General features: G+C 26.5%; 3 protein-coding genes across 3 annotated transcripts in view; 1 reads left to right on the forward strand and 2 right to left on the reverse strand.

The window, feature by feature from the left end:
- Nucleotides 1-21,649, forward strand: part of LOC127291153 (tyrosine kinase receptor Cad96Ca) — an 85,345-nt gene that overhangs the window by 42,276 nt on the left and 21,420 nt on the right. The window lies entirely within an intron of this gene.
- On the reverse strand, nt 9,301-10,431 carry LOC127291156 (odorant receptor 9a-like). Its single transcript, XM_051320087.1, has 4 exons — nt 10,341-10,431; nt 10,147-10,257; nt 9,699-9,854; nt 9,301-9,577 (listed from the first exon to the last, which is right to left on the reverse strand). Exons 1-4 carry the CDS (start codon nt 10,404-10,406, stop codon nt 9,524-9,526), a joined length of 387 nt encoding a protein of 128 aa, XP_051176044.1. The 5' UTR covers nt 10,407-10,431; the 3' UTR covers nt 9,301-9,523.
- LOC127291161 (uncharacterized) lies at nt 10,727-14,784 on the reverse strand. The gene is made up of 6 exons (XM_051320089.1): nt 14,363-14,784; nt 13,916-14,114; nt 13,085-13,280; nt 11,156-11,305; nt 10,810-11,024; nt 10,727-10,750 (listed from the first exon to the last, which is right to left on the reverse strand). Exons 1-6 carry the CDS (start codon nt 14,599-14,601, stop codon nt 10,727-10,729), a joined length of 1,023 nt encoding a protein of 340 aa, XP_051176046.1. The 5' UTR covers nt 14,602-14,784.

Genomic DNA, 21,649 nt, shown 5'->3' on the forward strand with positions numbered 1-21,649 from the left:
TGGCGCACTTTTTGATTGGTCCAGCGGATGCTGAGCTACACTCAGATAAATTTTTTAAAAAATTTTGAAAAATTAAATTTGCCCGATAATTGATCGGGAATACCGCTTAAGTCTTTACCCGGGAGTCTCGAACAAAAAATGTATGGAGCACTTTTTGATTGGTCCAGCGGATGCTGAGCAACACTAAAAAAAATTTTGGAAAAATTTTCGAAAAATAAAATTTTAGAAATAATCGTTCGGGATTACCGCCAATGTCTTTAGCAAAAAGTAGCGAACAAAAAATGTATGGCGCAATTTTTGATTGGTCCAGCGGATGCTGAGCTACACACAAAAACATGTTGGAAAAATTTTTGAAAAATTAAATTTTCGAGATAATCGTTCGGGAATGCCACCAAAAAAATAGTCAAAAAGTTCTGAACAAAAAATGTATGGCGCACTTTTTGATTGGTCCAGCGGATGCTGAGCTACACTAGAAAACAAATTTGGAAAAAATTTAGAAAAATTAAATTTGCGAGATATTCCTTCCAGAAAACCACCAAAGTCATTAGAAGAAAGTTCTGAACAAAAAATGTATGGCGCACTTTTTGATTGGTCCAGCGGATGCTGAGCTACACTAAAAAAAATTTTGGAAAAATTTTCGAAAAATAAAATTTTAGAAATAATCGTTCGGGATTACCGCCAATGTCTTTAGCAAAAAGTAGCGAACAAAAAATGTATGGCGCACTTTTTGATTGGTCCAGCGGATGCTGAGCTACACTAGAAAACAAATTTGGAAAAAATTTAGAAAAATTAAATTTGCGAGATATTCCTTCCAGAAAACCACCACAGTCATTAGAAGAAAGTTCTGAACAAAAAATGTATGGCGCACTTTTTGATAGGTTCAGCGGATGCTGAGCTACACTAGAAAACAAATTTGGAAAAAATTTATAAAAATTAAATTTGCGAGATTTTCCTTCCGGAATACCGCCAATAAAATAGGGAAAAAGTTTCGAACAAAAAATGTAGGGCGCACTTTTTGATTGGTCCAGCGGATGCTGAGCTACACTCAAATAAATTTATGAAAAATTTTCGAAAAATTAAATTTTAGAGATAATTGTTCGGGATTACCGCCAATGTCTTGAGCAAAAAGTAGCGAACAAAAAATGTATGGCGCACTTTTTGATTGGTCCAGCGGATGCTGAGCTACACTAGAAAACAAATTTGGAAAAAATTTAGAAAAATTAAATTTTAGAGAAAATCGTTCGGGAATACCGCCAAAGTCTTAACCCGGGAGTCTCGAACAAAAAATGTATGGCGCACTTTTTGATTGGTCCAGCGGATGCTGAGCTACACTCAGATAAATTTTTTAAAAAATTTTGAAAATTTAAATTTGCGCGATAATTGATCGGGAATACCGCTAAAGTCTTTACCCGGGAGTCTCGAACAAAAAATGTATGGCGCACTTTTTGATTGGTCCAGCGGATGCTGAGCTACAATAGAAAACAAATTTGGAAAAAATTTAGAAAAATTAAATTTGCGAGATATTCCTTCCGGAATACCGCCAATAAAATAGGGAAAAAGTTTCGAACAAAAAATGTATGGCGCACTTTTAGATTGGTCCAGCGGATGCTGAGCAACACTCAAATAAAATTATGAAAAATTTTCGAAAAATTAAATTTTAGAGAAAATCGTTCGGGAATACCGCCAAAGTCTTAACCCGGGAGTCTCGAACAAAAAATGTATGGCGCACTTTTTGATTGGTCCAGCGGATGCTGAGCTACACTAAAAAAAATTTTGGAAAAATTGTTGAAAAATTAAATTTTCCAGATAATTGTTCGGGAATACCGCCAAAGTCTTTAGCAAAAAGTAGCGAACAAAAAATGTATGGCGCACTTTTAGATTGGTCCAGCGGATGCTGAGCTACACTAGAAAACAAATTTGGAAAAAATTTAGAAAAATTAAATTTGCGAGATATTCCTTCCGGAATACCGCCAATAAAATAGGGAAAAAGTTTCGAACAAAAAATGTATGGCGCACTTTTAGATTGGTCCAGCGGATGCTGAGCAACACTCAAATAAAATTATGAAAAATTTTCGAAAAATTAAATTTTAGAGAAAATCGTTCGGGAATACCGCCAAAGTCTTAACCCGGGAGTCTCGAACAAAAAATGTATAGCGCACTTTTTGATTGGTCCAGCGGATGCTGAGCTACACTAAAAAAAATTTTGGAAAAATTGTTGAAAAATTAAATTTTCCAGATAATCGTTCGGGAATACCGCCAAAGTCTTTAGCAAAAAGTAGCGAACAAAAAATGTATGGCGCACTTTTAGATTGGTCCAGCGGATGCTGAGCTACACTAGAAAACAAATTTGGAAAAAATTTAGAAAAATTAAATTTTAGAGAAAATCGTTCGGGAATACCGCCAAAGTCTTAACCCGGGAGTCTCGATCAAAAAATGTATGGCGCACTTTTTGACTGGTCCAGCGGATGCTGAGCTACACTAAAAAACATTTTGGAAAAATGTTGAAAAATTAAATTTTCCAGATAATCGTTCGGGAATACCGCCAATAAAATAGGGAAAAAGTTTCGAACAAAAAATGTATGGCGCACTTTTTGATTGGTCCAGCGGATGCTGAGCTACACTAAAAAATTTGGAAAAAATTTTCGCAAAAATAAATTTGCGAGATAATCGCTCCGAAATATCACCAAAATTTTAACCCGGGAGTCTTGATCAAAAAATGTGTTGCTCATTTTTTGATTGGTTTAGCGGATGCTGAGCTAGATTTAAATTATTACTAATTTAAATGTTTCTATTTTTTTTACCATCCAAATTTATTAAATTATACTAATAAATTATTTTAATTATTTTTCCAATTTTGCGAAATAAAATCTTAAGCACTTGTTTGGTACGTACAAACTAATTTTCAGCGCCTACTAATAAGCCACAATTAAAGATGAAAATAAGCGTGAAAAAATATTATTCAATTTCAATCTAATGAAAAGGTGTGAATATTATTATATCTACCTGTTTTAAACAGACCACACACACACACACACAAAATAAGGTCTCTCTTACTATTAGTGTCATTAGTATCGCGTTGCTGCCTTTTTTGTTTCTCGAGTATTTTTTGCTTGAACCGGTTTTTTTTTTGCGCCCGCCAATTTTCGGGTATGCAAACACCGCCATTGTTTCGCGCACGCGCCCTCTCTCTGATTTTCAAAAAGGGGGTTTGTTAGATGAGCGAAGAGAGAATGAGAGCAAGAGAGAGGGATAGAAACCCCTTTCTCTTCTCAGCGGGATTTAAATATGGTAAGCGACTTTTTTTCAACTTTTTTTTTTCGTTTTGCTTTCCTATACTGTACAACCCCTTGTTTGGTCTGCCGCGCCCACATAATTACCGGGAGCAGAAAATAGCGCGAAAAAAACTCATGACTGGTTTTGAACGCTATATGTATATATATATATAGTTGGGGCTGCAAGCAAAAAATTGCTCGCGGCAATAATCCGTACCGCGAAAAAAAAGAGGATATCGCAATTAGACAGCCGCGAATCGAAAGGGTGGGAAACTATATGGATCCCTATTTGCATAACACCCTTATACGACATACGATTCAATGAATACGAGTCCTCTCACTCGTGTCGCTTATACATGGATTTAAATGATCCTCTCGATAATTTATGTACGCGCGGGTTATACCTTTCTCTATTAAAGGTAAATACGCGGAAAAATATGTAAAAAGCTGCATTTTTATTTAAGAGTATTATCTATTGAATCGCATTTTTTTTTCTATTATAGTTGTAGTGTAATTTAAAATTATAAGCGGTGTAGAATTTTTTTTTATGTTTTTTTTTTTGTATGAATTGAATTTAGTGAATATTTTTAAATGAGATTTTAAAAGTGGAACGTGTGTTTCTAGAGATAAAAAAATTTTTATTTTGTTGCGAATTTATAGAAATATTCTTTGCAGAAAATAGTTTTTTAATCCAAAGTTTTTGAAAATTATTTATTTTCTTTTTTTTTGTAATTTTTTTTTTTGTATTTATAATTATTTTTTTAATTGAAGTATTTTTATTTTTTATAAATTGTTTTAGATAAATTATTTATATTTTTTTAATTTTTATAAAGAAAAAGGAGAACAAATTGTTTTGTAATTTTTTTTTGTAAATGGAACGCATAACTTTTATTCCTGAATATGTAATATACTAAATTGGCATTCTGAAGAAACATAAATTTCGATAGGGTAAAATTTTACTGATCCCCTACTTGAAAAAAAACAAACAATTTAGTGAAATCCATCATTTTTGGCATATCAATCATTTTATAATATTATATAATATAATAATTGGTTAATAATGCAGAATCATGGAAAAATATTGAAAGCAAATGAATTTTTCAATTTTGTGAAATATATCATATTTAAGTTAATAAAAATTATTAACAATTATAAAAATTAGTAACACTTTTTAAGTTTATTTTTTTTAAGTTTCGATAAATATTTTTCGCTCTATCTATCATTTTTATTTTATGAATAATTTTCTTTGAATTTATAAATATTGTTATATTTAGATTTTTACTTAAAAAAAATTATTAACATCTAAAATTTAGAATATTTATTTATTTTACGAGATTTTTTTCCTTGCTAAACAAATTTTAAAACTAAATACAAATCGTCATTTCCGTCTAATGAAGTTAATATTTGAAGAAGAAAAACATTTTTTTTTTTTAAGTCTAAAGAATAATGACGGCAAATTTCATGAAATAATCTCACAACATTAAATAATCTCGCCCCTCTTGACAATCTGAAATCTAATACAAACAAACGACATTTCAAGTCTCTTAATGAAAGCAGTTCCACATTTTCTCGCTTGCTGCGTCTCCCGCGACATTATGTGAACAATAAAATCATATCCTTGTGAGTGTGTGTGTGTGTGACGAAGTAATGTCTCGCTGAAAATTAACACGAAAAATGAACGTGCCAGAGACCGGTCTCTTGGATTAGATTCATTGTTATTCCCAAGTAACCCGGCGGTAAGGAGCTTGGAAGATTAACGACCTGCAGAAACGGGACCTTCTATATATCTATCTATATATATATAGTGCCACCAAAAGGCAGGAAGGGCGAAAAAAAAAAAAATAAATAAGACGAGGGAAAAAAAATCGAGTAAAACGACCAGAATGAGAAGCGGAGTTGGATATCGCAATTAAACAGCCGCGGTCTACAAATTGGTGGTTGAATTTTTTAGACTGGCCGCGCCAGGGGTGAAAACCAGCATCGCGGCACTACGTGCCAAGGGGTGCCCGCGGGACGGAAAAAAAAATCCATAGGGGTTGTGCTTTCTCTCTTTTTTTTCTCTCTCTCTCACATTCGCTTTCTTTCTCTCTTCGCTTGAAAAAAAAGAGGGGCTGAACTACCACGGGATAAGGGATGCTTGGCTGAGGGGGTGGGGGGAGAGTTGGAGAGACGATATCCCAGTGATGGTAGTAGTAGTAGTAGTAGTGGTGGTGGTAGCAGTGGTTCGCGCTAAAGGCAAAACAAAAGCTGGCGACATTCCACGCACCCTAAAAAAAAACATGGCGCTTCAAGGGAAAGGTCCTCTCATAACCCTTAGCTTAGGGCCATGACACAAAAGAAAAAATGCTTATGCTTACAAGTGGTACCTTCTAAAAAAATCATATCAATTTCAAACGTCCATATACAGGAATAAAAAAAAAATGAACGCCTTTCTCACTCTCTCTCTGAATTCTAAATTTCTCTATTCCAATTTAATAATTTTTTTCCTTTTTAGCAATTTTTTTTTTAATTTTTGCTCAATTATTCATATTTTTCACAAATGAAATAAATTATTATTAATTAATAAATAATTTATATTAATTAATAAATTTATTTGTATTAATTAATCATTTATGTGTATTAATTAATAATTTATTTTATTTATTCTCTTGTATACTATGTACATAGTTTTTACATTTTAAAATCCCTTATATTAATATAAATTTAATTTTAAATTTAATAACAAATTTCTTATTAAATTATTTATATTATTTAGTACAAATATATATATATACAAATAATTATTTTTTTTAATTTATTGAATATTTAATTTAAAAAAATAGAAAACCAAAGCTTTTTTAAACTGGAACTTTTTCGCGAAAAAAATATTTACCTGGAATAGCGAATGGATTTACAATAGCAAAAATTTTAATGATTTCAGTTAAATCTTTCACTATTCTAGTAAAACCTTTCGTTGTTTGAAATGAAATTTTTTTCCGAGTATGATTAAAATTCTTTTTTTTTTATTAAAAGGAACTATTTTCTCCGTTTATATAAGAAATTTACATAAAATTATTAAAAATTTGTCATCAACCAAAAATTGTTTTTGTTTTATTAATTTTTTTTTATTCTTCTTCTTCATATTCTATTTTTTATTTTACATTTTATTAATTTACATTTTACTATTTCATATTTTATTAATTTACATTTTATTATTTAAGATTTTATGTATTGAAAAAAAATTGTTTTTTGAAAATATTTAACTCTAACAAATTTTCCTCTTGAAAATCATAAAATCCATATTGTCATTATTATATTAATATATAAGAGGAAGCGCATTGTTCAAAAAAAGTTAAAAAGCTCTTTGGTCGTCGCCTTCCTTTTTTTTCATCATGAGATAAATAATAATAGAGTTAAAATAAAAATTGACTGAAAAATAAATACAATGAAAGATAATGGGTTCCCCATGAGACGTAAGTGGATTAGAATAAAAGACAAAAGCTAAATCATAAACGTGTTTTATGCCACACGAGGGAGAGAAGAGGGAGCCACATGTTTGATAAGAAAACAATTTAAAACAAAAAAATACATTTTCAATACATTAATATGAAAATTATGTTTGAAATTTAAAAGAACAATTGTTTTATATATAAATACAAACATTGTTTTTTTGTTTGATATTTATTATTTCGAAAAACACTGTTTTCCATTTAGATTATTAAACCAAAAAATTGTCACCGAACAATAAAACAAAAGGAAATAGGAAAAAATTAATAATATTCAAATTATAAAGACTTGCAAATAATACAATAATAAAGAAAAAATACAAAGAAAAAAAATTTTTCAAGAGAATAATTTGATTTAAAAAAAAAAATGAATTTTTTTTCTTTCACATGTATATTTTTTTAAAAATTATGATGATGATGATAATAATAATGATTAGATGGATAACTGGCTTTCTTGGTTCGATAAAATTTTCATAGGATGTTCAAAGCGGCGTGATTAAGAATTTATAAGCAAAATGCCCTGCATTTATAATGGGAAAAAAATCCATATAGGGCGGCCGCGCCCATCATATATAATAGACGCTTTCCCCTTCTCGGGGTCCACCTTCTCATCTCATCTCATCTCGTTCGCTAACCTTCACCGTCTTCTTTTTCATCTTCTTTAACTTTTTCGTTCTCTTCTTCTTCTTCTTCTTCAACAACCCTCTACTACCTCATTTCACCCCCTTCCTTCTTTTTGCCCCCCCCTCCCCTTTCCTCCACCGTCATTTCACCCATCAACCCCACGCCTTCGTCTCCTGCTTTTCAAACTACTTTTAATCAATATTTAAAGAATTGCGCCTTAATAACCGGCGTGCGGCGCTTCGCATAATGGCGGGAGTTATAATTTTAACAAAATGCGCGCCATCTTATGGTGTTTTCATAAAGCATCGAAAAATATCGATTGTAGTTAAAGTAGAATTCTATATATTATAAAGAAAAATTTTCTTAATTCATAGAAATTACCTTCAAATGATATAAAATTTTTGAATGAATATATTTTCTACCTTTTCTCGCGATGAAAAAAATTTACCGATATGATAAATTTTGGTTTTTTTTATTGATTTTCACCGAATGGATATTCTACATAGATAATATATATTGGCGCCCTTATGAATATAATGTGTATATGCATTTTATTCATACAGTTATAAAATATAATTTTAAGAAAAAAAAATTCTACAATTTGAAAAATTGGTTCCTATTTTTGGCATATTTTTTTTTTACTTAAAGAAAATGAATGAATTATTAGATTTTCGTATATTTAGAATTTTTTAAAGTGTTTAGAAAGAATAAAATCTATTTTATTGATTTATTTAGGATATCATTTTTTTATTTAACTTAATTTATATTTAAGAAAATTACAATTTAAGAAAATTACAATTTAAGAAAATTACAATTTAAGAGTAGTGAAAGACAATTTTAGGCAGACTTCGAAAATTGTAAATTTTTAATATTAAATGTCAATTTTAGTCAGAAAACCTTTTAGTTTCTTTTAATTTTAGTATCAATAGAAAAAGTCTGTCTCAATTAGACAACGTAAAAATCATCAAATTCTTGTAAATTAAGGTATTAGTAGTAAAAATCACTTTCAGTCAGACATGCTAATTTTTGTCATTTTCGATTTTAGTAATAAAAGTTAGTTTCAAATTGACTACTAATTTCTTGTAAATTAAGAAATAAGTGCACTCAGAAAAAAGATATTTTTGAACCAAATGTACCATTTTTTTATATTTATCCAATTTTTTGGTTAGTTCAAACAAAATTTGTTTAATTCAAATAAATATTTATTTGATCTAAATAACTGTTTGGTTTATTTTAATAAATTTTTTGAAGCAAAGAAAAAATTTGATTGAGCTAAATAAACGTTTGGTTTATGCAACCAAATGTTTGGTTAACTGTATATCAATGCATTTATTTTGTTAATTTAACCAAAATTTGGTTGCTTCAAACGAATTTTTTTCTAAGTGTGGTAAGAGTCAATGTTAGTCAGATACAATTTTTAATTAATGAAATTTTAGTATTAGTAGTTAGTGGCAAATTAAGTCAGACGAATAGATTAAAAAATATAATTTTAGTGGAAAAAATAAGTTTTGGTCAGACAGTCAATATTGTCAATTTTATCAAAATTTAAGTATTAGTAGTTCAAGTCAGTTTTGCTCTCTAAATCTAAATTAGTAAAAATGTTTACTAATTTGAATTAGTGACTCACTTTTTGCTTCTGAATAAAGTTTTACTAATTGTTAGTAAAAGTTACTAATAATTAGTCAAATTTTACTAATTCAGAAGCAAAAAGTGAGTCACTAATTCAAATTAGTAAATATTTTTACTAATTCAGATTTAGAGAGTGGAGAGACAATTTGTAAAATTGTCAAATTCTTAAGAATTTAGTTATATTAGTAGTAAAAATTAGTTTTAGTCAGCCAAAATTAAAATTTTTTTAATAGTTGTATATTTAAATATAAGTAGTAGAAGTCAGTTTTAGTCAGACAACGTTTTTAAATTGTCAAGTTAATGTAAATTTTAGTAGCGAAAGTCAGTCTTAGTCAGCCAATTTTGGAAATTGGAAAATTTTTTAAAAATTAATTTACATTAGTCGTTAAAATTAGTTTTAACAACATTTTAAGTTGCTAAAGAATTCAAATAATAAATATTAGTAAAAATTAATTTTAGTCGAACTTATAAAATAATTCTTAAATACCAGTAGAAATTCATTATTATTAATCATTACGGTTTGATACTTTGAAGAAAAGTTGCATATGTCCAGCCTGACAACATAATCTGTATATATAAAAAAGAAACAAATTAAGAAATTATCATGAGAATTATTTTAATTTCAATTAATTATCACTATAATATAGAAATCAATTATATTAATGAAAAAGTTTTTATAATATCTTACATTTTTAAATGTGTCAAGTGACATGAGAAAAAATTTCCCTCCCGTGAGTGTCAATGGCCTTTGCGATCTAATAATAATTAACATTAATGATTGAACTAATTGTGGATCACAATCTTCCCAATTCGAATTGTAAACTTGAACACCTATATCTATACTCTTGAGGAAATTTTAAACATGTATTATGTACGAGAAAATTTTTCACAGAAAATTAAAAGGCATTAAAATAAGCTGTGCAACGCTTATTATTTTAATCCAATTTTGTTTATTTTAATACGTTTTGGTATTAAAATAAGCAAAATTAGATTAAAATAATAAGCGGTGCTGCTTATTTTAATTCACAAATTTGATTATTGTTACTTAAAAAATTTATGCAAAAAATTTATATGTAAAATATATATAAATTTTTATATATATATTATTTGTATTTGTAAATATAATATGAACTTACGTGATTAATCAGATTTTCGCCAACATAATTGTACAAAAATATCAAAATTGTCGGTGTTAAAAGGTAGATAATGTTAATGAAGATACTATAAATATCTTTAGCTGGTGAAACCTTATATACGAAACAAATTATAAAAATTACAACCCTAAAAATGTTTTTTAAAAAAAATTTATTTTAATATTGAATATATTTACCACAAGAAGAACAAACATCACAAAGCACAGACTTATAACAGTGATTACAACTTCCATTAAAAACATAATGTTAAACGAGCTTTCAAGGACCTTTGAATCTCTATGGAAGAAATTTTCAATTATTATTATTATTATTTTTCACTGAAAAAAAAAAATTATTTAATTCAAATACTCAATTACTTGACTATTATCAAAAAAATATTTACTTAAACCAAATAATTTTTTTTTCATTGTGATTAGGATATAAAAAATTAAGAAATGATTTTTTTTTTTATAAATATCTCTCTTGCTGTTAATGAAATATCTTTGAATTTTAATTTTATGTTATAAAATTATAATAATACCTTATTAATTTTTGATGTCGTTCAATGATATGTTCAAAGGAATTATACTGTTGAGAAATCATTGAGCTGTCATTATGAAAAACATTATTTTCATTTACAATGCTTTTGATATTTAGACCCAATACTTGTAATTGTCCACATAAATGAAAAACAATGAGAGTTAAAAAATTATTAACACTTATCGATGCAGCAATTGCATAGCCTGTTAAAAATAATTGCAACAAATAAGCTAATTCAATGTTTGATGATTCTTGAAGATCAAATGGATAATAAGTTATACACAAACAGGATTTTTGTGAAAATTCAGTTTCAAATCCCATTAGTGGCCTTGTCATAAAATCTAAAAAGAATATATTTAATTCTTGAATAATTAATTTAAAATTTATCAAATATTTTTCACAATTATTTTAATTTTCAATTATTTTTGTATAATTTATATTTTTATATAAAATTAGCTATTAAATTACTTACGAATGAAAGAACCACCAACTAAAACAATACATAAAGCATTAAGATATCTCCCACGTTTTGAATGATGTATCATTATATTTTTTGACTTTTTTGACAATGACTTGTCATTCCAATCTTGAATCATATCTTGTACAAGTGGTGCAAGTTTTTCTTTTGAAATTCCAATAAATATTACTTTAATAAATGTTGATATTAAATTGATACATAGGAATATAATTTCAACTTCGGTAAAAAAATTATTCACAAGATAACATTTTATCATTACTGGCATTGTTATGGAGAAAACAAATATTAATGTAAGAATGAAACGGAATTTTGAAAAACGATCTTCAATTGGCCACATTCCACAAAATTGCATACTCCAACGTGTGAGTTTTACAGTAAAATCAAAATTATATTTTTCTTTATTTTGCGATGACATGATTTCTAATAAATTTTAACTGTTTCAACTAAACACTAGAAAAACACTTTCTTTCTAATTTTCATATAAGCTCGAATTGTCTATGTGATAACGATTTAATGACTCTCCCAACTATTTTGTAATATTTTTCGAGGTAGATGTTTAATGAGATTTTTAATTATTCACAAAAAGGAAATATAATAAGGGCCACATTTGTCAATTAGTCTATATCGATTTTTCCTAAATGAAAATTTGTTATTCACGAAAGTAAATAGAGAAAAATATTTTTCGCTTATGAAACAATTACGAATTTCTAATTTTATTATTTATTTTAAGGGTAGAAATATTATAATTAGAAGATAAATACGTTAATGACCCGAATATTCACGGAAAAAAGATTTACCTGAAACACCAATGGGGATTCATTGGAATGGTAAAAGTTTTAATTGTTTCAGTTAAATCTTTCACTGTTACAGATAAAGTTTTTTTTCGTATTATGTTCATCTAGAGAAATTTTATATTTGTCTCGAGGACAAATAAATTTTATTTGATTTAAATAAAAATTTTATTTATGACAAATAAAATGTTTATTTAAGCCAAATAAAAAATTGTTATGTTAACATGTCTATGTTAATAAAATTGTTCTGAGACAAATGTACATTTATCTAACTCAAATATATTATATTTGTTTTATAATAAAAAACGAATTTTTGAAAATTCTTAAAGATTTTAGATTCTTTAAAATTTTTAAATGATTTCTTTTATTGTAAACAAATTTTTGTTGGTATATTATTAAATAATTTATTTATAGTTTATTTTAGAAACAAAATTTATTTTTAATTTCACGCCAAAATGCCATCTAGCTACAGTGAAATGAAGTCAAATGAAATATTACTACAAAACTCTAATCAATAAATTACCATTGCAATTACAAAATTATCAACTGTTAATTATTGTAATCGTTTAATTTAAAAATTTCAATGAATTCGAAAAAAATTATTAATCAGAAAATTATAATTCACAAATTTTTTTTGATATTTTATAATTGCCTCTCAATTCATAATTAATTATTATAATAATACGAACTACAAAATATTTTGTTTTAAATTTAATTTCACAATAATTTAAAAGTATCAAATTTATACCAAAAAAAAAATTCAATTCATATAAAAAGGATCAATTTGATATTTTTAAATTAGCGTGTTTTAAATACTATAAACAATTTATTTGACATTATTAAACATTATTAAATTCATTAAACAATAATCGAAAATCTTCACATGAGATTTATGGCAATATCACTTTTTATTCTTTTCGTATTCGAATTAGTGTATCACATTTATTTAGATGTGAATTTTTTTTTTTGTTAATGGAATTCTGTCGACCTTTCGATATTTGTTTTTATGACAGTAAAGACAGTGTACCTGATGAGATTCTGTAGAATTTTTTTTTTTTTGTTTCACATATACGTGATAAAAAACACGTTCTAATATTTACATTGATTAACATATATTTTTTTATTAAGTTACCTTTAACATTTTCCTTCCTTTCTTGTCTCGGAAACAAAAAATTCCACGAATCAAAGAAAATTGACATAATATTTTTAATAGAATTTTCTTTTTTCATTGGAGTAGGCTGAAAATTTTTTACTCTTAGTTTTAAACAAATATTTCCATTTTTATCAACGTATTCCGTTGCCACTGCTTGTTTTCTTGTATTTTTGATCTGGAAAGAAAATCAAAATTGAAATTTATTATCAAAATAGTTCTTACTAATACTAAAATTGTAAGAATTTAAAATGTCTGACTGAAACTGTCTTTTACTACTGTTAATATTTCTACTAATATTTTCAGAATTTTCCAATTTTAAAAAATTTTCTGACTAAGTCTGACTTTCACTACTAACATTAAAATTTAGATTAACTTGACAATTTAAAAATGTTGTCTGACTAAAACTGACTTCTACTACTTATATTTAAATATTCAACTATTTAACAATTTAAAATTTTGGCTAACTAAAACTTATTTTTACTACTGATATAACTAAATTCTTAAGAAATTGACAATTTTACAAAAATTGTCTGTCCAAGAATGACTCGAACTACTAATACTTAAGTTTAAATAAAATTTACAATATGTAAGACTGTCTGACTAAAACAAATTTTTCAGAAACTGCTCGTCTGACTTAATTTGTCAATAACTACTAATACTAAAATTTCATTAATTAAAAATCTTGTCTGACTAACACTGACTTATTTTTTTATTTACAAAAAGTTAATAGTCTGACTAAGACTGGCTTTTACTACTAATACAATAATTCCAAGAGGAGTTATAAAAATAACGTAAATAAATAATATTTACATTCAACGATTTTCTTTTATAGTTTTTTGTTAAATTTTGCAAATATTTTCTAAATTCTCCATATTCACTTTTAATTTGTTTCAATAAATATTTGTCAATTGTTGATGTTAAAATATTTATATTTGAATTTTTCTCTAAAATTGAACATGACACTGCAACATCTTTTTTTAAAACACTATCACAAATCGAATCACTACTTCTGCAATAATCAAATAACACACAGAAGTAATAATAAAAATAAAAAATATATATGTAAAATTTTATAATAATTTAAATTTACAACACAAAAATTGTTTTTAAAAAAATAATTCCTTTAAAAATAACTGAAAATTACAATAATTTTAATTAGTTGATTAAAGTATGTTTAAAATTTAAAAAAAAAACGTAAACAATAAATAATTACAATTGAAATACGGACTAAGAGATAAATTAAAAGTAAAATAGAACCTGTAATACGAAAATTCACAATAATCAGTTGGGCCAGTAGTTACATCATTTTCCATGTGAATAACATTGTTTTGAATCAAGGCCACATAATTGCAGAGTCTTTTGTCGATGATGAGAGAAGTTTCATTCGATGAAGTAGTCAACGGATGGGTACGGCGAACCAAACTTTTATTTAATTTTTTTATGTCCATACTTTTGTAATTTCCTTTCTCGTCATATTTTCTCTTTTCAACTTCCATATTGTCTGCCTCATGTCCATTATATTCACAAATATAAATATTATCACTGTATGCAAAACATATTCCTTTTTTTTAATAATATATATTTAAAAAAAAAACTCAATTTCTAATTAAAAATTACAAAATATATTATATTTCCCATTTCCTCTAACGAATGAAAATTACAAAGAAATGTCAAAATTTTCAAAAGGGTTATAATTGCAAAGAAATAAAAACAAAAGTACTGTCATTCTGTCCTAACTTGAAGTTGGTCTTTAATAATTTCCCTGTTTTTTTTGAATTGTAATATTATGACGTGTCAAATTTGTGTCAAATTTTGAAAACTCTTTTTCTCATTTTTGACAAAGTTGTATAATTGTGTTTTCAAATTTCGGAATTGGTTTCTCCAAAATTTCTTTATAATAAACAATTAAATGCCCAATATCTCGCGCTTGCGCGCGTTTAATTCTACTAGTGATAGAATAAAATTGGTTATTCTTATTATTTTTTAAATACAGTTCAAGTGTTACACTTTATACGGTAAAATACATTGTTTTACAAAAAAAAAAAAATAGAGACATGCTGTTTAATTTTTTTTGAATCTGTAAGAAATTTTTTCATTTTCCAGGAAAACATTCTATTCAAAAAAATGGAATAAAATTGATTATTCTTAGTCTACTGCAATTTAGGTTGAATTAGTGGTTTTTTTGAAGGTTCTTTGAAGGTTCTTTTAAGGTAAAAAAATAATAGAGACATGCTGATTAATTTTATTTGAATTTTTTGGAATTTTTCATTTTCCAGGAAAACATTCTATTCAAAAAAATGGAATAAAATTCATTATTCTTAGTCTACTGCAATTTAGGTTCAATTGGTAGGTTTTTTTGAAGTTCTTTGAAGGTTCTTTGAAGGTAAAAAATAATAGAGACATGCTGATTAATTTTATTTGAATTTGTAAGGAATTCTTTCATTTTCCAGGAAAACATTCTATTCAAAAAAAATGGAATAAAATTGATTATTCTTAGTCTACTGCAATTTAGGTTCAATTGGTAGGTTTTTTTGAAGGTTCTTTGAAAGTTCTTTGAAGGTAAAAAAATAATAGAGACATGCTGATTAATTTTATTTGAATTTGTAAGGAATTCTTTCATTTTCCAGGAAAACATTCTATTCAAAAAAATGGAATAAAATTGATTATTCTTAGTCTACTGCAATTTAGGTTCAATTGGTAGGTTTTTTTGAAGTTCTTTGAAGGTTCTTTGAAGGTAAAAAAATAATAGAGACATGCTGATTAATTTTATTTGAATTTGTAAGGAATTCTTTCATTTTCCAGGAAAACATTCTATTCAAAAAAATGGAATAAAATTGATTATTCTTAGTCTACTGCAATTTAGGTTTAATTGGTAGGTTTTTTTGAAGGTTCATTGAAAGTTCTTTGAAGGTAAAAAAATAATAGATACATGCTGATTAATTTATTCGAATTTTTATTGAATTTTTTCATTTTCCAGGAAAACATTCTATTCAAAAAAATGGAATAAAATTGATTATTCTTAGTCTACTGCAATTTAGGTTCAATTGGTAGGTTTTTTTGAAGGTTCTTTGAAGGTTCTTTGAAGGTAAAAAAATAATAGAGACATGCTGATTAATTTTATTTGAATTTTTTGGAATTTTTCATTTTCCAGGAAAACATTCTATTCAAAAAAATGGAATAAAATTGATTATTCTTAGTCTACTGCAATTTAGGTTCAATTGGTAGGTTTTTTTGAAGGTTCTTTGAAGGTTCTTTGAAGGTAAAAAAATAATAGAGCCATGCTGATTAATTTTTTTTAAATTTGTAAGGAATTTTTTCATTTTCCAGGAAAACATTCTATTTAAAAAAATGGAATAAAATTGATTATTCTTAGTCTACTGCAATTTAGGTTCAATTGGTAGGTTTTTTTGAAGGTTCTTTGATGGTTCTTTGAAGGTAAAAAAATAATAGAGACATGCTGATTAATTTTTTTTAAATTTGTAAGGAATTTTTTCATTTTCCAGGAAAACATTCTATTCAAAAAAATGGAATAAAATTGATTATTCTTAGTCTACTGCAATTTAGGTTCAATTGGTATTTTTTTTGAAGGTATTACGTGTTGTTTTAAGGTAAAAAAATAAGAGAACCATGCTGATTAATTTTTTTTAAATTTGTAAGGAATTTTTTCATTTTCCAGGAAAACATTCTATTCAAAAAAATGGAATAAAATTGATTATTCTTAGTCTACTGCAATTTAGGTTCAATTGGTAGGTTTTTTTGAAGGTTCTTTGAAGGTTCTTTGAAGGTAAAAAAATAATAGAGACATGCTGATTAATTTTATTTGAATTTGTAAGGAATTTTTTCATTTTCCAGGAAAACATTCTATTTAAAAAAATGGAATAAAATTGATTATTCTTAGTCTACTGCAATTTAGGTTCAATTGGTAGGTTTTTTTGAAGGTTCTTTGATGGTTCTTTGAAGGTAAAAAAATAATAGAGACATGCTGATTAATTTTATTTGACTTTGAACGGGATTTTTTCATTTTCCAGGAAAACATTCTATCAAAAAAATGGAATAAAATTGATTATTCTTAGTCTCCTGCAATTTAGGTTCAATTGGTAGGTTTTTTTGAAGGTTCTTTGAAGGTTCTTTGAAGGTAAAAAAATAATAGAGACATGCTGATTAATTTTATTTGAATTTTTTGGAATTTTTCATTTTCCAGGAAAACATTCTATTCAAAAAAATGGAATAAAATTGATTAATCTTAGTCTACTGCAATTTAGGTTCAATTGGTAGGTTTTTTTGAAGGTTCTTTGAAGGTTCTTTGAAGGTAAAAAAATAATAGAGCCATGCTGATTAATTTTTTTTAAATTTGTAAGGAATTTTTTCATTTTCCAGGAAAACATTCTATTCAAAAAAATGGAATAAAATTGATTATTCTTAGTCTACTGCAATTTAGGTTCAATTGGTAGGTTTTTTTGAAGGTTCTTTGAAGGTTCTTTGAAGGTAAAAAAATAATAGAGCCATGCTGATTAATTTTTTTTAAATTTGTAAGGAATTTTTTCATTTTCCAGGAAAACATTCTATTCAAAAAAATGGAATAAATTGATTATTCTTAGTCTACTGCAATTTAGGTTCAATTGGTAGGTTTTTTTGAAGGTTCTTTGAAGGTTCTTTGAAGGTAAAAAAATAATAGAGCCATGCTGATTAATTTTTTTTAAATTTGTAAGGAATTTTTTCATTTTCCAGGAAAACATTCTATTTAAAAAAATGGAATAAAATTGATTATTCTTACTCTCCTGCAATTTAGGTTCAATTGGTAGGTTTTTTTGAAGGTTCTTTGAAGGTTCTTTGAAGGTAAAAAAATAATAGAGCCATGCTGATTAATTTTTTTTAAATTTGTAAGGAATTTTTTCATTTTCCAGGAAAACATTCTATTCAAAAAAATGGAATAAAATTGATTATTCTTAGTCTATTGCAATTTAGGTTCAATTGGTAGGTTTTTTTGAAGGTATTTTAAAGGTACAAAAGGTTTGAAAATAATAGAGACATGCTGATTAATTTTTTTTGAATTTGTAAGGAATTTTTTCATTTTCCAGGAAAACATTCTATTTAAAAAAATGGAATAAAATTGATTATTCTTAGTCTACTGCAATTTAGGTTCAATTGGTAGGTTTTTTTGAAGGTTCTTTGAAGGTTCTTTGAAGGTAAAAAAATAATAGAGACATGCTGATTAATTTTATTTGAATTTTTTGGAATTTTTCATTTTCCAGGAAAACATTCTATTCAAAAAAATGGAATAAAATTGATTATTCTTAGTCTACTGCAATTTAGGTTCAATTGGTAGGTTTTTTTGAAGGTTCTTTGAAGGTTCTTTGAAGGTAAAAAAATAATAGAGCCATGCTGATTAATTTTTTTTAAATTTGTAAGGAATTTTTTCATTTTCCAGGAAAACATTCTATTCAAAAAAATGGAATAAAATTGATTATTCTTAGTCTACTGCAATTTAGGTTCAATTGGTAGGTTTTTTTGAAGGTTCTTTGAAGGTTCTTTGAAGGTAAAAAAATAATAGAGCCATGCTGATTAATTTTTTTTAAATTTGTAAGGAATTTTTTCATTTTCCAGGAAAACATTCTATTCAAAAAAATGGAATAAAATTGATTATTCTTAGTCTATTGCAATTTAGGTTCAATTGGTAGGTTTTTTTGAAGGTATTTTAAAGGTACAAAAGGTTTGAAAATAATAGAGACATGCTGATTAATTTTTTTTGAATTTGTAAGGAATTTTTTCATTTTCCAGGAAAACATTCTATCAAAAAAATGGAATAAAATTGATTATTCTTAGTCTCCTGCAATTTAGGTTCAATTGGTAGGTTTTTTTGAAGGTTCTTTGAAGGTTCTTTGAAGGTAAAAAAATAATAGAGACATGCTGATTAATTTTATTTGACTTTGAACGGGATTTTTTCATTTTCCAGGAAAACATTCTATCAAAAAAATGGAATAAAATTGATTATTCTTAGTCTCCTGCAATTTAGGTTCAATTGGTAGGTTTTTTTGAAGGTTCTTTGAAGGTTCTTTGAAGGTAAAAAAATAATAGAGCCATGCTGATTAATTTTTTTTAAATTTGTAAGGAATTTTTTCATTTTCCAGGAAAACATTCTATTCAAAAAAATGGAATAAAATTGATTATTCTTAGTCTACTGCAATTTAGGTTCAATTGGTATTTTTTTTGAAGGTATTACGTGTTGTTTTAAGGTAAAAAAATAATAGAGCCATGCTGATTAATTTTTTTTAAATTTGTAAGGAATTTTTTCATTTTCCAGGAAAACATTCTATTTAAAGAAATGGAATAAAATTGATTATTCTTAGTCTACTGCAATTTAGGTTCAATTGGTAGGTTTTTTTGAAGGTTCTTTGATGGTTCTTTGAAGGTAAAAAAATAATAGAGACATGCTGATTAATTTTATTTGACTTTGAACGGGATTTTTTCATTTTCCAGGAAAACATTCTATCAAAAAAATGGAATAAAATTGATTATTCTTAGTCTCCTGCAATTTAGGTTCAATTGGTAGGTTTTTTTGAAGGTTCTTTGAAGGTTCTTTGAAGGTAAAAAAATAATAGAGCCATGCTGATTAATTTTTTTTAAATTTGTAAGGAATTTTTTCATTTTCCAGGAAAACATTCTATTCAAAAAAATGGAATAAAATTGATTATTCTTAGTCTACTGCAATTTAGGTTCAATTGGTAGGTTTTTTTGAAGGTTCTTTGAAGGTTCTTTGAAGGTAAAAAAATAATAGAGCCATGCTGATTAATTTTTTTTAAATTTGTAAGGAATTTTTTCATTTTCCAGGAAAACATTCTATTCAAAAAAATGGAATAAAATTGATTATTCTTAGTCTACTGCAATTTAGGTTCAATTGGTAGGTTTTTTTGAAGGTTCTTTGAAGGTTCTTTGAAGGTAAAAAAATAATAGAGCCATGCTGATTAATTTTTTTTAAATTTGTAAGGAATTTTTTCATTTTCCAGGAAAACATTCTATTCAAAAAAATGGAATAAAATTGATTATTCTTAGTCTATTGCAATTTAGGTTCAATTGGTAGGTTTTTTTGAAGGTATTTTAAAGGTACAAAAGGTTTGAAAATAATAGAGACATGCTGATTAATTTTTTTTGAATTTGTAAGGAATTTTTTCATTTTCCAGGAAAACATTCTATCAAAAAAATGGAATAAAATTGATTATTCTTAGTCTCCTGCAATTTAGGTTCAATTGGTAGGTTTTTTTGAAGGTTCTTTGAAGGTTCTTTGAAGGTAAAAAAATAATAGAGACATGCTGATTAATTTTATTTGACTTTGAACGGGATTTTTTCATTTTCCAGGAAAACATTCTATCAAAAAAATGGAATAAAATTGATTATTCTTAGTCTCCTGCAATTTAGGTTCAATTGGTAGGTTTTTTTGAAGGTTCTTTGAAGGTTCTTTGAAGGTAAAAAAATAATAGAGACATGCTGATTAATTTTATTTGACTTTGAACGGGATTTTTTCATTTTCCAGGAAAACATTCTATCAAAAAAATGGAATAAAATTGATTATTCTTAGTCTCCTGCAATTTAGGTTCAATTGGTAGGTTTTTTTGAAGGTTCTTTGAAGGTTCTTTGAAGGTAAAAAAATAATAGAGCCATGCTGATTAATTTTTTTTAAATTTGTAAGGAATTTTTTCATTTTCCAGGAAAACATTCTATTCAAAAAAATGGAATAAAATTGATTATTCTTAGTCTACTGCAATTTAGGTTCAATTGGTATTTTTTTTGAAGGTATTACGTGTTGTTTTAAGGTAAAAAAATAATAGAGCCATGCTGATTAATTTTTTTTAAATTTGTAAGGAATTTTTTCATTTTCCAGGAAAACATTCTATTTAAAAAAATGGAATAAAATTGATTATTCTTAGTCTACTGCAATTTAGGTTCAATTGGTAGGTTTTTTTGAAGGTTCTTTGATGGTTCTTTGAAGGTAAAAAAATAATAGAGACATGCTGATTAATTTTATTTGACTTTGAACGGGATTTTTTCATTTTCCAGGAAAACATTCTATCAAAAAAATGGAATAAAATTGATTATTCTTAGTCTCCTGCAATTTAGGTTCAATTGGTAGGTTTTTTTGAAGGTTCTTTGAAGGTTCTTTGAAGGTAAAAAAATAATAGAGACATGCTGATTAATTTTATTTGACTTTGAACGGGATTTTTTCATTTTCCAGGAAAACATTCTATCAAAAAAATGGAATAAAATTGATTATTCTTACTCTCCTGCAATTTAGGTTCAATTGGTAGGTTTTTTTGAAGGTTCTTTGAAGGTTCTTTGAAGGTAAAAAAATAATAGAGCCATGCTGATTAATTTTTTTTAAATTTGTAAGGAATTTTTTCATTTTCCAGGAAAACATTCTATTCAAAAAAATGGAATAAAATTGATTATTCTTAGTCTACTGCAATTTAGGTTCAATTGGTATTTTTTTTGAAGGTATTACGTGTTGTTTTAAGGTAAAAAAATAATAGAGCCATGCTGATTAATTTTTTT

Source organism: Leptopilina boulardi, unplaced genomic scaffold, assembly GCF_019393585.1.
Source record: "Leptopilina boulardi isolate dan_hultmark-lab unplaced genomic scaffold, ZJU_Lbou_2.1 LbouV2_126, whole genome shotgun sequence".
Lineage (NCBI taxonomy): Eukaryota > Metazoa > Arthropoda > Insecta > Hymenoptera > Figitidae > Leptopilina > Leptopilina boulardi.

What these genes read in the sequence shown, in the direction of transcription:
- LOC127291156 (XM_051320087.1), bottom strand. Translation starts at nt 10,406, where the DNA reads ATGTTTTTAATGGAAGTTGTAATCACTGTTATAAGTCTGTGCTTTGTG. An exon ending in GCGAAAATCTGATTAATCAC is followed by an intron (nt 9,855 to 10,146) that starts GTAAGTTCATAT and finishes AATTTCCTCAAG; the next exon opens with AGTATAGATATAGGTGTTCA. An exon ending in CACTTGACACATTTAAAAAT is followed by an intron (nt 9,578 to 9,698) that starts GTAAGATATTAT and finishes TTATATATACAG; the next exon opens with ATTATGTTGTCAGGCTGGAC.
- LOC127291161 (XM_051320089.1), bottom strand. Translation starts at nt 14,601, where the DNA reads ATGGAAGTTGAAAAGAGAAAATATGACGAGAAAGGAAATTACAAAAGT. An exon ending in TGTGAATTTTCGTATTACAG is followed by an intron (nt 14,115 to 14,362) that starts GTTCTATTTTAC and finishes TGATTATTGCAG; the next exon opens with AAGTAGTGATTCGATTTGTG. An exon ending in AAGGAAGGAAAATGTTAAAG is followed by an intron (nt 11,306 to 13,084) that starts GTAACTTAATAA and finishes GAATTTCAAAAG; the next exon opens with AAAAACTTGCACCACTTGTA.